Raw genomic sequence first — 12,950 nt, 5'->3', positions numbered from 1 at the left:
AAATAGCATGAAAATATATGCACTGCGATAACTAAACACCATGATAAGTTTCTGATCCGTGGGGGAGAATTTGCTGAAACATACACCTGATAAATTTTGTGTAAATAGCATGATATTTTAAGCATTACGGGCTTGATAAGTTACCTAGAATCACCATGATAACTTTTTCTCCCAGGAAAAAGTTGTTCAAAACATCCCCAATAATTTTCGTGTAAATAACATGATAATATAAGCACCGCATAACTGATAACTTGCAATATAAACATGATGGTAACTGTTTTTTACCAAAGGAAAATAAGTTGTTAAAGACATACACTCGCCTCGCGCGTGGGCCTCTTGGATGAACACAACACATGGTGTGCCACGAGAAAGTGACATAATGTTTAGTGTCACGAGGGGCACACGTGCTATAGGCGTGATAAGTTACGCAAAAACATCGTGGTAATTTTTGACATATGGAAAATGCTACCGAAACACACGCAGGTTTTTAGGTGCAACTAACATGATAATATACGAATTGTAGACCCGGTAACTCATGTACAATCCACCATGATAACTTTGACCAGGGGGAGGTTGATGTACATATACCCTGATAACTTATGTGTAAGTACCACGGTATTTTACACATCGAAAACCTTCTAACTTGTGTATAAAATACAGTGGTGACTTTGAAGGGGTGTAGTTGTTGAAGCATAGTACCTGGTACGTTCTATGTAAATAGTATGGTAAGTTACGCAACACAGGCCTGATAACTTGCATATGAATATCATGGTAACTTTGTCCTGAGGAGAAATCATGTGGTAGATGTGAAGAAGTGACAGTTTTCTCAGGGGTGGGCGCGCGAGATGTGCGGGAGAAACATGTTTCTTGGACGAGCCTCCGGGGTCATTTGAGAGGAGGCGAGGTCAAAGGACGGGGGATCGTGTGGTACTTTAAAATGAAAGAAGTAGATGTGTGACAGTTTTGCTTATATGGCACACGTGTGCCAAATATCACAGTCCTAAAGAGTAATATCAAAGCCACTAATTCATTCTCTCTTGGAAAACTTTATTTTTTATTTATTCTTTAATGTGACACTAGCACAAACATTAGAATTTCAGGCAGCTGATCATTTTTCTTCATTTGGTTATTAGGCTAACAACTCATAGTAATTTATACCATGGTTATTAAAAAACTATGATATTCTAAGTATTCTTAGAATATCCATAGTAAAATGTGAATTACCCTAACAATTGGCTAATTTTAATATGGTATTTTCTTCGTGAGTGGGTGTTTCAATAATTTAGTTTAAATTAATATCTAGTGCGACATGAAATTAAAAGCTCTAGCTCCCTATAGCAGACGCATGTACATTATAGCGTACACACAGAGAGCAGAACTAATCTATTGTGCCTGGGCCAGCCTTGCCTTGCCTGCCAATGCTCTCGTTAGATGGCCAAGGCCATGCTTTGTCCTTGTTCGGTTGGCTGTATGTGTGTACGCCCTAAGCACGTACTAGTGATCTAGCAAATTGACTGAAACAAATTTGTGGTACGTCAACTGATCCAACTTTTTTTCAGTCAATTGACCACTAGCCGGTCCCGATTTACTATAATTTTGTACAAAAAATGTGCAGTCCAAATTTGGAAAAACATTTGGATCTTCTAAATGTCGGGGAAAATGACGTGAATTATCCTAGAACAGTTAATTTGATTTACAAGATGTTTTTGAAATTTTCCGGCTAGCTAAAAAACTCCACATATATGACAAAATAATATTATATATTTCATCAATTTGGAGATACGGCCAGCTCAACTCGAACCATCATTCTAGTTAATGAGGTGACCCCACTTGTCAGATTTCTTGTTAAACTACTAGTTGCTGGGTTTCTCATTTATTAGCCCGGAGTCTGTGTTATGTGCTAAAATTCCCTAAAAGTGTGTTTTTTGGTCCAACTTGCTCTGTTTTGGTTGCAGAATATCGTGTTGACATCTTGAAAAAACAGAAGAATCGAAAGCTGGATGAAATTTGTGACCTCAGTTTCCTAGATGCTTGGTTGGCAATTGACGACACCATACATAACAGGAGCTCCAATCACCCAGTGCTAGCTCTGAACTTTCTTGTAAAAGAACAAAACAAGAGGTTTATGTATATGATTTTGTTGGTTCCTTTTCAATAAAACTGTTTTGTTGGTTGCTATAGAGAGGTGGGAGATAGAAACTTCTTCCTTCTGAAAAGATGCCACCAGAAATAAACGGGCCTTCTTTTGTAGGCAAGGCAACCTTGGCCCTTGTTGACGACATGACCTTTTTTTGCACCTGAACATCAACATGTGACTGCCATGCAAGGACTTAAAATTTAAAAGTTGAAACAATCAATGGAGAGAGATATCTGCCTCATCCCACATGCACAACTGTGCCCGATAAGTTCTGAAAATACAGGATACAAGTTCAAATATAGATGGCATCATCAATCTCAGAAGTTGTTGCGTGGCTAAGATAAAGATCGCAAATGCCACAAAAGGATAGATATAAGCGTCACGACAGAAACATATCCAAGAACCTCAGTACACCCCGACTTTCGCTACAAGATCTGAATATTTTTTGGGCAGGAAGGATTCCACTCTCAGTGCAACCTTGCCATCTTCACCGTGAGAATATGATTTAATGCCTATTGCGCCGGGTAGCCAATCTGCACAAGTTACATGAAAAGGAAGTATAGTTAGGATGCCTCTTTGTGTGTAGGAATTCTAAAATGAGGGACAAGCCGAATGTAAAAGTCCTGTGTTTTTCCTTTTGGAAGTGAGATCCGAGAAAAGAATTCCTTCAGTTTTCCTTTGCTCTATTTGTTTGAACCAAATGAATGAATAATGCTGCTAAAGGAAAATTTTCCTGTTCGTATGTGCACTTTCCTTACGAACCAAACAAGGCCGAATTGCATTTTTTGTACTCTAAGAGCAGGGACAGTGTCAATAATACCATTATTAGCCATTAGACCTCATTTCAGAGCACAAATTTCTATCAGCACCCTACATAAAAGTGAAACTGCAAGAGAACAAACAATAAATTCGCCATACTTACTGTTATACAGAAACCTTTCACCAAGCCACCACTGCAAAGGCCTTGACTTTCTTCTCGTGCTTTTTCTCACCGGTGCAGGAACAAGTGCTAACAATGAAAATAGAGAAGATCATCAGTTAATTCAGCATTCTTCCGTAAGATGTGCATACCGCAAGGTCCGGAAGGAAAAATACCTCTGCTCAGGTTTTCCCTTCCACTCGGTTCTTGTCTCTTGCTTCTCCTTTGAGCTTCCTTTTGCACCTCGCCTTTGTTCGGATACCGCTGACCCCTTGTACCATCTGGCTGTTGCTGAAGACACAAAACTCAGCAACGCAAAAATTAGTTGGTGTTTCCTACTAGGAGAGGTGCAGCAAGCAATATGTAAGACATTACTACTTTTTTAACTGATATGTAAGATATTACCAGCGACGAAAATTTCAGCCTAGAAGCTTGCACAGAAGAATGTTTATGAAACAAAAGTACCTCGGAATGAGTAGGTTGCATGCGAGGTTGCCTTTCTAGATCAAAATTTCCAGGAGGGATCACCGACGCATTGCTTGCCTCGCCTGCAAAGAAACTTTACTTGAGGACTCCACATATGTAAGGAAAGTCATGCAATTTATTTATACCAAGTAATATAAAAAGTAGCTAAAGTTGACAGAAAAATGGGCATCTAAGTTGGCGGACTTTCAAAGGATAAAAAATTGGCATTCTTTTTAAGGCTAGAATTTCACGGATAAATGCAAGTCATTAAAAACAATCTAAGGTGGAAGCACAATCTAAGACCCAATGATTTTTTACATTTATATATTACTCCCTCTGTCCCATAATATAAGAGCATTTTTGACACTAGTGTAGTGTAAAAAAACGTTCTTATATTGTGGGACGGAGGTAGTACTTCTAGTGGGGGAGAAAGATGTACATGGTTTATGTCCACGGCCCTAACTAGACTAATTTAATAGAATAACAAATATGTACACACTGCTAATATAAGAGATAAGAATATTTAAGCAACTTTTTAACTGAAGCAGAGCTGGAATGCAGATCAAATTTCAAGTAAATTTAGGAATTTTATGTATTTTTGATAACCTGCAGTATACAACGATGGATAAACCATGTCAATGTAACATCCGGCAGATTTATCAGCATTCATTGGTTGTTTTCGTCAACGGAACATAGAGAAGATGTACCATATGTGTCAACAAGATCGAGCTAGATGGGATTGTGGAAGAGAGTAGAGTTTTGACGGTTTTCTTTTTTTGACGTCGGAAATTGTATTTCTTATATCAAGAAATATCTGAAGTAGATTGAAATGAAAAATAATTGAAAAGGTGCTAAATTGAGAAAAAGGAAAGATTGATTCCACTATGATGTGTGGGTGAGTGAGTGTATTGTACATGAAGGAAGCAGCACACAATACGTTGCAGCAACAACCATAAATGTTTCTCTAGTGAAAAGCCATCATGGCAAATGTTATTAATTCCAAATAATGGTTACATCATGTAAGAGTAAATATTCAAAGTAAGACATCGTATCAAATACTACCTCCATCCTGGTTTATTAGTCCTCCTCGTATTTTAAGTTAAACTTTGACCTTTGATTTAACTATCAAAAACTAAGCTATATACCATAGAAATAGTATCATTGAAAACCTCTTTCAAATATGAATCCAACAATATAAGTTTTGTGACATACAACTTATATCTTGCTGGCCAAATCTACGGTCAAAATTTAACACAAAACACAAAGGGGACTAATAAACCCAAACGGAGGTAGTATGTGATAAGCCATGTTAGTTGTACTATATTACTAGATGAAAACTATATGCATAATCAGAAAAGACAAGCTATGATGAGAGCAATGTAGAAGAGAGCCCTTTAAAAAATTGAGGACGGATGGGATAGGATGGGTGTAAATGCAAGGCACTACACTAACAACTCAAAGTAATTGCGATGCAGAAAATGTTGTGGCGGTGAACGAAGAGAGCACAAAGTTTAATATGTGAGACAATCGTGTTTAGATTTTAATTCTTTAATGTAAAAGGATTTTTTTAACGTGTTGTCTCAACATGTTACTCCTTTGGTTTCTAATTACCTATAGACTATCAAGCATACTGTTAACATCTCTAACAATGACAATCAATATGTTAAAGCTTTAGCTTGGTTACATCAAGGAATATCCCGTTAATGGTTTGTTTTCATAGTACTATTTTCAATAATATTACACAAACATGTACACATAAGAAACATTGGTCCAGGTGGTGTATTTGAGACGATGCCTATATTAGGAGCAATAGATATTCACTAAAATTTATCCATGCAAATGCAGGTCACTCTCTAGTTCAAATCAGATGACAGTAATTTATACCTTTTTTGGCACTATATGTATATATTGGGCAGTAACAAACAGCGAGTAGATTTCAGATTCCTCAAAAGAAAATGACATGTTATTTATCTGGTTCTATTAAAGAACTACATGAAGTGTGATTCAGCTCTCTTTAATTATTTGTTTTTTATTTGAAATGTGATTCAACTCTGTAGTAACTCAAAGCATTATACGGTACTAGTTAGAGGTGATAAGACCTGCGGCTCCTTCTCCTCTCCTGGGTGGTTGCGTCCTTGTCCTCATCTTGGCGTTCGGAACTGCTCTTTGCTTACTGCCTTCTTTGCTTGTATCAGCTACTGGTGTCTGAAACTCCAAATTGAAAACACTTTCTTTAGAATAAATATGAAACTTGCTTGTATATTTACATGTGAAGAGAAAAGGTCGTACATGGTTACTTGAGTGCTCAACGCATGGCAGTTTGGGTTGGTTAAACAAATATAAGTGTCGAAGAATGTATATGACCATTTAGGAGTATAAGAAATATCTTGAAAAATCAAAGTAAGGGCTCCTTTGGTTCATAGGAAAAGTGGAGGAAAATTGTAGGAATAGGAAATTTTCTTATGATGAGCCTATGCTTGACAAACCACCTGCAAGGTTGAAGCCTTGCAAAGGGAAGATGATCACAAGGCCAGGCAGGCTGCTACTCATCAACTCGGTGATAACTGCTATGGCAACATACTTCCTCACGATTTTCGCTGCAAATGCCTGGGTTGAGAAGAGACTAAATAAGATTGGAAGGATCTTTTTTGTGGAAATGCTTGGTAACCCCCTAAAAAATCTGGAGAGAAGTATGTGCTCCCAAACAAAATGGAGGATTGGGTATAAAGGAAACTGGGTGTTTTGGAAGATCGTTGAGGTTAAGATGGCTGTCGAACAAGTGGTAGGACGAAAACAAACCATGGAAAGGGACTCCTGGACCTTGCAACATGACTGGTAAGCAGATGTTTGCGGCCTGCGCCACTATCACTCTTGGTGACAGGTCGGTCGCTCGATTCTTGACAGAGAAGTGGATGTTTAGTCAGGCCCCAAAGGAGTTAGCGCCCAGTGCGTTTCGTTTAGCATGCCGGAAAAATCTAGCAGTTAAAGAGGCCTTGGCTTATGGGAGATGGATGAAAGGATTGCAATGTATTGCATCCACAGGAAATTAATCAGTCCATACAACTCTGGGAACTTATTCAAAATGTTCAGCTTACGACAGAAAACAACTGCATCAGAGTGGAACTTAACATGTGATGGATCTTACTCGGTCACCTCAGCTTACCATTTTTAGTTTCTCACCCCGGATTCCACAACCGAGACTTGATCAAATTTGGTGAGCAAAGGTTGAACCAACCAAGAAACTCTATATGTGGCTGCTCCTGCAGAATCGCAATTGGACGTCGAACAGACTAAGATGCAGGGGCTGCCCCGCTGTTGACAATTGCACGCTATGCGATCAGACCCTTGAGACAACAGCCCGCATCACTCTCCAGGCCTCCACTGCCCTTTTGCAGAAGATGTCTAGCAATGCATTGCTGATGCACATGCACCGATGGTGAGAATTGCGCGTTCTGCAACATCAATCAACAGGTGGTGGAATCGATTAAAAGGAAGAGCATCGAACCAAGCTGGCAGGACGCGGGTGACTACGGCAATGTCGCATGGCACATATGGAAGGAAAGAAACGCCAGAACTTCTGAGAACTAGAACGCCACGGCTAGCAGGGTGGCAAACAAGGCCAAAGCTGATATTGGCTTGTTCCAAGAGGCCAATACTAGGATATAGTGTTGTAACCATTTACATATGAGTGTTGCGAGGTCCAACAGCTGTTCTTACTTCTTAACCATTCTTTTCTTGCTGTAACGGACATTGTACTCTATCTTCTTAATGCAAAGCAGGGCTCTTGCTAGTTCGTTAAAAAAATATTCACGCATTTGGTTCAAAGGACTGGGGCGAATGAAAAATGGAGGCAATTTTCCTTTGAACCCAGGGGCCCTAAAGGCATAACAAGTTGTAAACCAAAGGGACCCTAAATGCATAACAAGTTGAATAGAGATTTATTTTTTTGCGTGAAACAAGTTGGATAGAGATTACCGCCCAGGAAACCTTCTTCTGCGCCGTCGGTGGAGGAGGTAGGCGCGGGTTGGATTTGGACCGTGTTCGCCTCCCGGCAGGCTCGACGGCGGACACGTCCGCCGACAACCTGCCATCGCCGCTCTCTGCGGGCGGCTGAACGGCGGCCGGAGACCGAGAGGGCGGCGGCGCGAGCGCGTGGGAACCGGAGCGCGTCCGCCGTCTTCTCCGTGGGAAGCGACCTCTCAACCCTCCGCTTGCCCATCTTCTCCACGAATGCGGCTGCGTGGAGCTGGGCACCGCCCGGCGTGTGGCTTAGTGGCGAGGAGAGGAGTGGGATGAGCTAGGCTAGGCTTGGCAAGGAGAGGAGAAGAAGACGGCTCGCATGGATGAGAGAGGGAGCGCGTTGCAGGGTTGGGCTCCAACTTCCAAGAACGGCCGGGGAGAGCGAGCGTGTTTTCCTCCTTCCCCGTGCAAAAATTAAAAGCAAGATATCGTATCGCCGGGCCTGCGCTCCCACGCTCCCATCCCATCTGCTCCATCGTGATGTGCAGCTCTGCATGAAGTAGGAAGCTGATGTGCGGAACACTCGATTACTATGCTAGGTCTAGTACGCTACACTGGCCCTAGCCCAAGTGCGTCCGCAGCTACGATGGGACAACGCATCGGGCATTCACCACAGGCGGGAGGGCACGCCAACATGTGCCTATGGATGCCTCTCGATGTAGTACAGGAGAAATCTTTGCACGCTGCAACGATGCCCAGCAAAAGATTGAGTTGGGCAGTTTGATTCACGTATGCCAACTCCACCGCACAACTCTAACCGTATACCTATTTTGTCTGGATTTTGTCTGAATAGGGTAAAAATAGAAAGAACAAACGCGAGACAGAGGCCGCACAAACTCGCTACGTCTAACGCTGCTATCTTAAATCTATACCCATTTTGTCCGGATTTTGTCCGTATGGTGGGTCAGGTACAGAAAAGGAGAGAGTGACTGGTGGGGTCGAGGCGGACACAGACAGACGACGAGGACGCGAAGACGTCCGCTTTGGCCACAAACCGAGAACAACTTTGGTCTTGAAATGGAACAAAAGAGGACACAAACCGGACGAAACTGCTCCCATGCGTTGGGTCGTTTGGTTTGTCCGTTTTACCTCAAACGGACACAAACGAATGATTTGGGGTAGAAATAGGTCACGTGCTGGAATTGGCCTTAGGCCAACTCCACCGCACGACCCCAAATCGTCCGGGGCCGTCTGTTTGAGGTAAAACGGACATACGAGACGTCCCAACGCGCGGCCCCATCCTAAAAAAAGTCTGTTTCTTGTCCGCCTCGACCCATTCTCAGAGCAAACTCGTTCTGGTTTTGGGTCTGAAACAAACACGCCCAGACGTTTTCTGCGTGGTCCTCGTCCGCTCCTGTCCCTTTGCATGTGACCCCCGGCCCACTTGTCATTAGAACTAGATGGGCCCGGCTGCCCACCCACCCGTCCTTCTCTCTCCTTTTTCTCTCTCTCCCTCTCTCTTCTTTTGTAGCCGGCAGCCACCTCCACGCGGCCACGACGGGGCAACGGGCGGCGGCGCGCGGCTGCGGGCGTGGTGGTGGGCGACGGGCGGCGGGGCGAGGCGAGGCGAGCGCGTGCTTGGTGGCGCGAGCGCGCAGGCGTGGCCGAGCTCACGGCTGGGCGCGCGCGGGCAGCGGCAGGGCGCAGGCGCGTGCGGCCGCCTACGAGCGCGAGCGGCAGCCGCAGGCGTGGCGTGGGCGCGGGCAGGCAGGGCGATCGGGCGGGCGTGTGCGCGCGGGCGGCCGCAGGCGGGGCGGGGGCGGGGGCGGGCGCAGGCAAGCGCGCGGCGTGGCGCCGGTGGGCTCGGAGCGACGCGGGTGGGCCGGGCAGGGCGCGCGCGCGAGCGGCGGCAGGCGGGGCTGGGGCGGGCGGGCGGGGGCGTAGACGCGCGCGTGGGCAGGGCGGGCGCAGGCGAGCGCCCGACGTGGCGCCGGCGGGCTCGGAGCGGCGCGGGTGGGCACGGAGCGGCGCGGGACGCAGGTAGGGGACGAGGCGGACGTTTTGGGGTCGAGCTGCACGTTGGGCGCCTCCAACTTAATCCGAACATGCATATCCGTTTTAGCGCCCATTGCTACCCCAAATGGATAGAATCCAAACAAAGCGGACGTCCATTTAGGGTCGTGCGATAGAGTTGGCCTTAACTGCACGGGATGCGGGCAATGTACTGTACATCTCATCACACATATGGAAGAAAAGATACGCCGGAACTTTCGAGAACTCGAGCACCACGGCTAGCAGGGTGGCAAACAAGGCCAAAGCTGATATTGGTTTGTTTCAAGAGGCCAATATAGTGTTGTAACCATTTACATATGGGTATAGCGAGGCCCAACAGATGTTCTTACTCCTTAGCTATTACTCCCTCTGCAAACTAATATAAAAACATTTACATCATTATTTTAGTGATCTAAATATTTTTATATTAGTTTACGGAGGGAGTAGTATTTTATTACTACTGCAACGAACATTGTACTCTATCTTCTTAATGCAAAGCAGGGCTCTTGCTAGTTTGTTAAAAAACATATTCATGCATTTGATCCAAAAGAATGGGGCGAATTTTCCTTTCAACCTAGTTTGTTCTTGTCACCCGCAGCCCGCGCAGTAAGGATTCAGATCCTCTGACTTAGGAAGAGAAGTCAGGGGAAGCTACAGTAGCCTGACTTTCCTTCTCTAGATTTTCATAAGCTGCAATTTAACACAACGATTATGTATAGTGATTGTCCACAGTAATCTGTGCATCTACACTGATTCCTGGGCAGTGTCGGATCTCTAACTTGCCTTCCATATTTTACACAAAGAGGCCACTGTATCTTCCTGACTTCCCTCTTGCATGTGAGGATCCCTCTCCGCGCAGTGAACCCAGTTGTAGTAAGAGAAATCACATCTAAGAGTATCTACAATCTGGATTACCACGGGTTTAGTCCGACACACGAACCTTAAAACGGACACGGTCGTTTTGTTCGGAATTTGTACGTCAGCAAAGCGAACGTCCGTTGTCTGTCCGCTTGTCGGTGTGCCAAACTGGCCACCGCATCTCAAACTTATGTCCGGTTTGGACATAAAAAAGAGCAAAAAAAGACATTGCAAGTTAATTTAAACAATACCTAATACCTATAAATCATTTTCTGGACAATGCTTTTCATTAGAATCGAATTTGGATATTTGGCATTCTTTGCTCAAATTTAAACCTGCTACCATCAAGGAGTTTCTTTTGTTGAACCATTGAGAGTGGGCTGGCTCTACCATAAACACCATCCGCCGAGTTTTTGTTTGCATTGTCAGAGGAGCACTCGATGGAGCATCTGCTGTCGTCCATGCATGCATGGTCTAATCGACTTTGACAAGACTACACCGGGCAGAGCAGAGCAGAGAGAGTTACTCCACGTTGACGTTTGTGTGTGCTACTGTAAATGAGTACGCTGTACGCATGCTTGAGCCTTGGAGTTACTCTATATAATATCCAAGCGGAGCTCTCTCTCTCTCTCACGTGTAGTAAACCATATCCTCTCAACCCTTTTTCCAAGCAGAGCTCTCTCTCACGGCGATGGGCGACAAGAGGAAGAACACCGGGGACGGGGAAACGCCTCCGGCAAAGGGCCGGCCAGGCCTGAAGCCGGTGGCGGTGCCCAGTCCTGTTGCAGCAGAGGCGCCGTAGCGGCCGGTGACGTCGTCTAGCTTCGCCGCAGTGGAGGCAGCGGCCACTCCAGTTGCCGTAGAGACGCCGGCTGAGGCGTCTAGCGGGATGGTGCTAGCAGGCGGCACTGTCGCAGCAGCGGCGGCGGAGGGAGATGCACTGCTGGAGTCCGTCATGCCGAAGACAGTGCTACACTGCAACGAGTGCCATCACCCCCTCAAGCCTTCTCTGTATCTGGTAAACCGAACAAACCAAAATTTGCATTCACTGTACACCCACAAGAACGATCGATTGATTCTTTTATTTGGTGTATGGCATCGATCGCAGTGCTCCCGTATGCGGCACGTAGCATGCGGCGGCTGTGTCGGTGGCGGCGACGACGATGACGACTATAGCAGCGGCGACGACAGTGGTGATGATGACGACGGCAACGAGGGCGGCGGCGTTAGTGGGCTGGCCGGCGACGACAACGAGGACGGCGGCGTTAGTGGGCCGGCCGGCGACTACAAGTGCTCTTCTTGTACAGATTTGGCCGCGTCCGTGGTCTACGTCAAGAGCCCATACCTGGATACCCTATTCAGCAACGCCAAGGTCTCGTGCCCATACAAGAAGTACGGCTGCGGGGGCACCTTGGCCTTCCGCGACGCCGCGGCGCACGCAGCCGCGTGCGGGTTCGCGCCCTGTTTGTGCCCGGAGTGCTCTTTCGAGGGCTTGCCGGCGGATCTCGTGCGCCACCTCACGGAGAAGTCCAGCCGGCACGGCTGGCCCGCCCACAAGATCACCTACGGCGAGAACCACCCGTATGTGTTCGACGAGCTGAATAAGGAGCCTTGCCAGAAACTCTTGGTCGCGGAGGAGGACGATGGCATGTTCCTCTTGGACATTGTCCGTAACAAGGACTTCTTCTTCGTGAACCTTTTGTGTGTCCGGAATAAAGCTGTCGCTGTTCCGGTGTACAGCTCCTCGGTCGCAGTGGAGGGCCCTCCGGCTAAGGGGCTCATGTTGAAGCTGGAAAGGAAGGTCGTGGCGAGCTGCCAGGCCCCCGCTGATTTGGGGTACTACAACTATGAGGCTCTCCCTGTGCATCCGGGGTTTCTCCACGGGGAACAGACCAAGAAGCTCCATGTGTGCGTCTGCATCCGCAAGACCCAGAGCACCAGCGCGTGATGCTAAGAGGACCATCAGAATTGCAGTTATCTTTGCGTGATGTTAAGAGAGGATGTAGTTTCGTAGTAGTGCTTCTAATTAAGCTAGGGATCACTTCGATTTAGAGAAATGTGTCGTTTGTAGTCTTGGTAGAGACTTGAATTACTTCCTCCGGCCCTTTTTACTCTGCACATTGGATTTGCTGAAAGTCAAACTTTGCTAAGTTTGACCAAATTTATATTAAAAATTATTAGCATCTATCTTTATCTACTAATAAACCAGCGATTGCTTCTGGTGGTACGTCGCCGGCTGTTTTGCAGAAAAGACCCTCTGTTTTAGAGAAATCAACCCGCAGTCCCTTTGTTAGTGGATATGGAAAAACGATTCGTTTTTGCACAAAACACCCCGTGGTTTAGAGTATTCAACCCGTGATCCTTTTTAAATCGGGACGGGGTCAATGCGGCGGCTCAAGCGGCTGGCGGCGGCGCGGCGGCTCGATGTAGATCGGCAGCGGCAGTTGGAGCTTGCAGGGGGCTGATCCATGCGAGGCAAGGGCCGGGGAGGCGGATCCAGAGGCTGGCGGCGAGGTGGGGTCACCAATGACGACGAGGATGGCCGGAGCGCGGATTCCC

The 12,950-nt window shown here is 46.0% G+C and overlaps 2 protein-coding genes across 2 annotated transcripts; one reads left to right on the top strand and one right to left on the bottom strand.

Annotated features, from left to right (window-relative positions):
- Window positions 1-2,378: 2,378 nt before the first annotated feature.
- Window positions 2,379-8,017, bottom strand: LOC123129736 (mediator of DNA damage checkpoint protein 1). The gene is made up of 7 exons (XM_044549781.1): window positions 7,912-8,017; window positions 7,497-7,789; window positions 5,621-5,726; window positions 3,522-3,604; window positions 3,233-3,347; window positions 3,060-3,146; window positions 2,379-2,670 (listed from the first exon to the last, which is right to left on the bottom strand). Exons 1-7 carry the CDS (start codon window positions 8,015-8,017, stop codon window positions 2,543-2,545), a joined length of 918 nt encoding a protein of 305 aa, XP_044405716.1. The 3' UTR covers window positions 2,379-2,542.
- Window positions 8,018-11,038: 3,021 nt separating this feature from the next.
- Window positions 11,039-12,567, top strand: LOC123131127 (uncharacterized). Its single transcript, XM_044550874.1, has 2 exons — window positions 11,039-11,409; window positions 11,500-12,567. The coding sequence occupies exons 1-2, from the start codon at window positions 11,281-11,283 to the stop codon at window positions 12,337-12,339; spliced, it is 969 nt and encodes a 322-aa protein (XP_044406809.1). The 5' UTR covers window positions 11,039-11,280; the 3' UTR covers window positions 12,340-12,567.
- Window positions 12,568-12,950: the final 383 nt, after the last annotated feature.

The sequence above is a fragment of the Triticum aestivum genome, chromosome 6A, assembly GCF_018294505.1.
Source record: "Triticum aestivum cultivar Chinese Spring chromosome 6A, IWGSC CS RefSeq v2.1, whole genome shotgun sequence".
Lineage (NCBI taxonomy): Eukaryota > Viridiplantae > Streptophyta > Magnoliopsida > Poales > Poaceae > Triticum > Triticum aestivum.
The sequence above is the reverse complement of the archived record's forward strand: the minus strand, read 5'-3'. Positions and strand labels throughout refer to the sequence as shown.

Excerpts from the sequence above, each read along its gene's own strand:
- LOC123129736 (XM_044549781.1), bottom strand. The coding sequence starts at position 8,017 with ATGGAGCAGATGGGATGGGAGCGTGGGAGCGCAGGCCCGGCGATACGA. Across the intron at positions 5,727-7,496 it reads AGAAGAAGGTTTCCTGGGCG|ACACCAGTAGCTGATACAAG; the intron begins GTAATCTCTATC and ends TTGGAGTTTCAG. Across the intron at positions 3,605-5,620 it reads GAGAGGAGAAGGAGCCGCAG|GCGAGGCAAGCAATGCGTCG; the intron begins GTCTTATCACCT and ends GTTTCTTTGCAG.
- LOC123131127 (XM_044550874.1), top strand. The coding sequence starts at position 11,281 with ATGGTGCTAGCAGGCGGCACTGTCGCAGCAGCGGCGGCGGAGGGAGAT. Across the intron at positions 11,410-11,499 it reads TCAAGCCTTCTCTGTATCTG|TGCTCCCGTATGCGGCACGT; the intron begins GTAAACCGAACA and ends CATCGATCGCAG.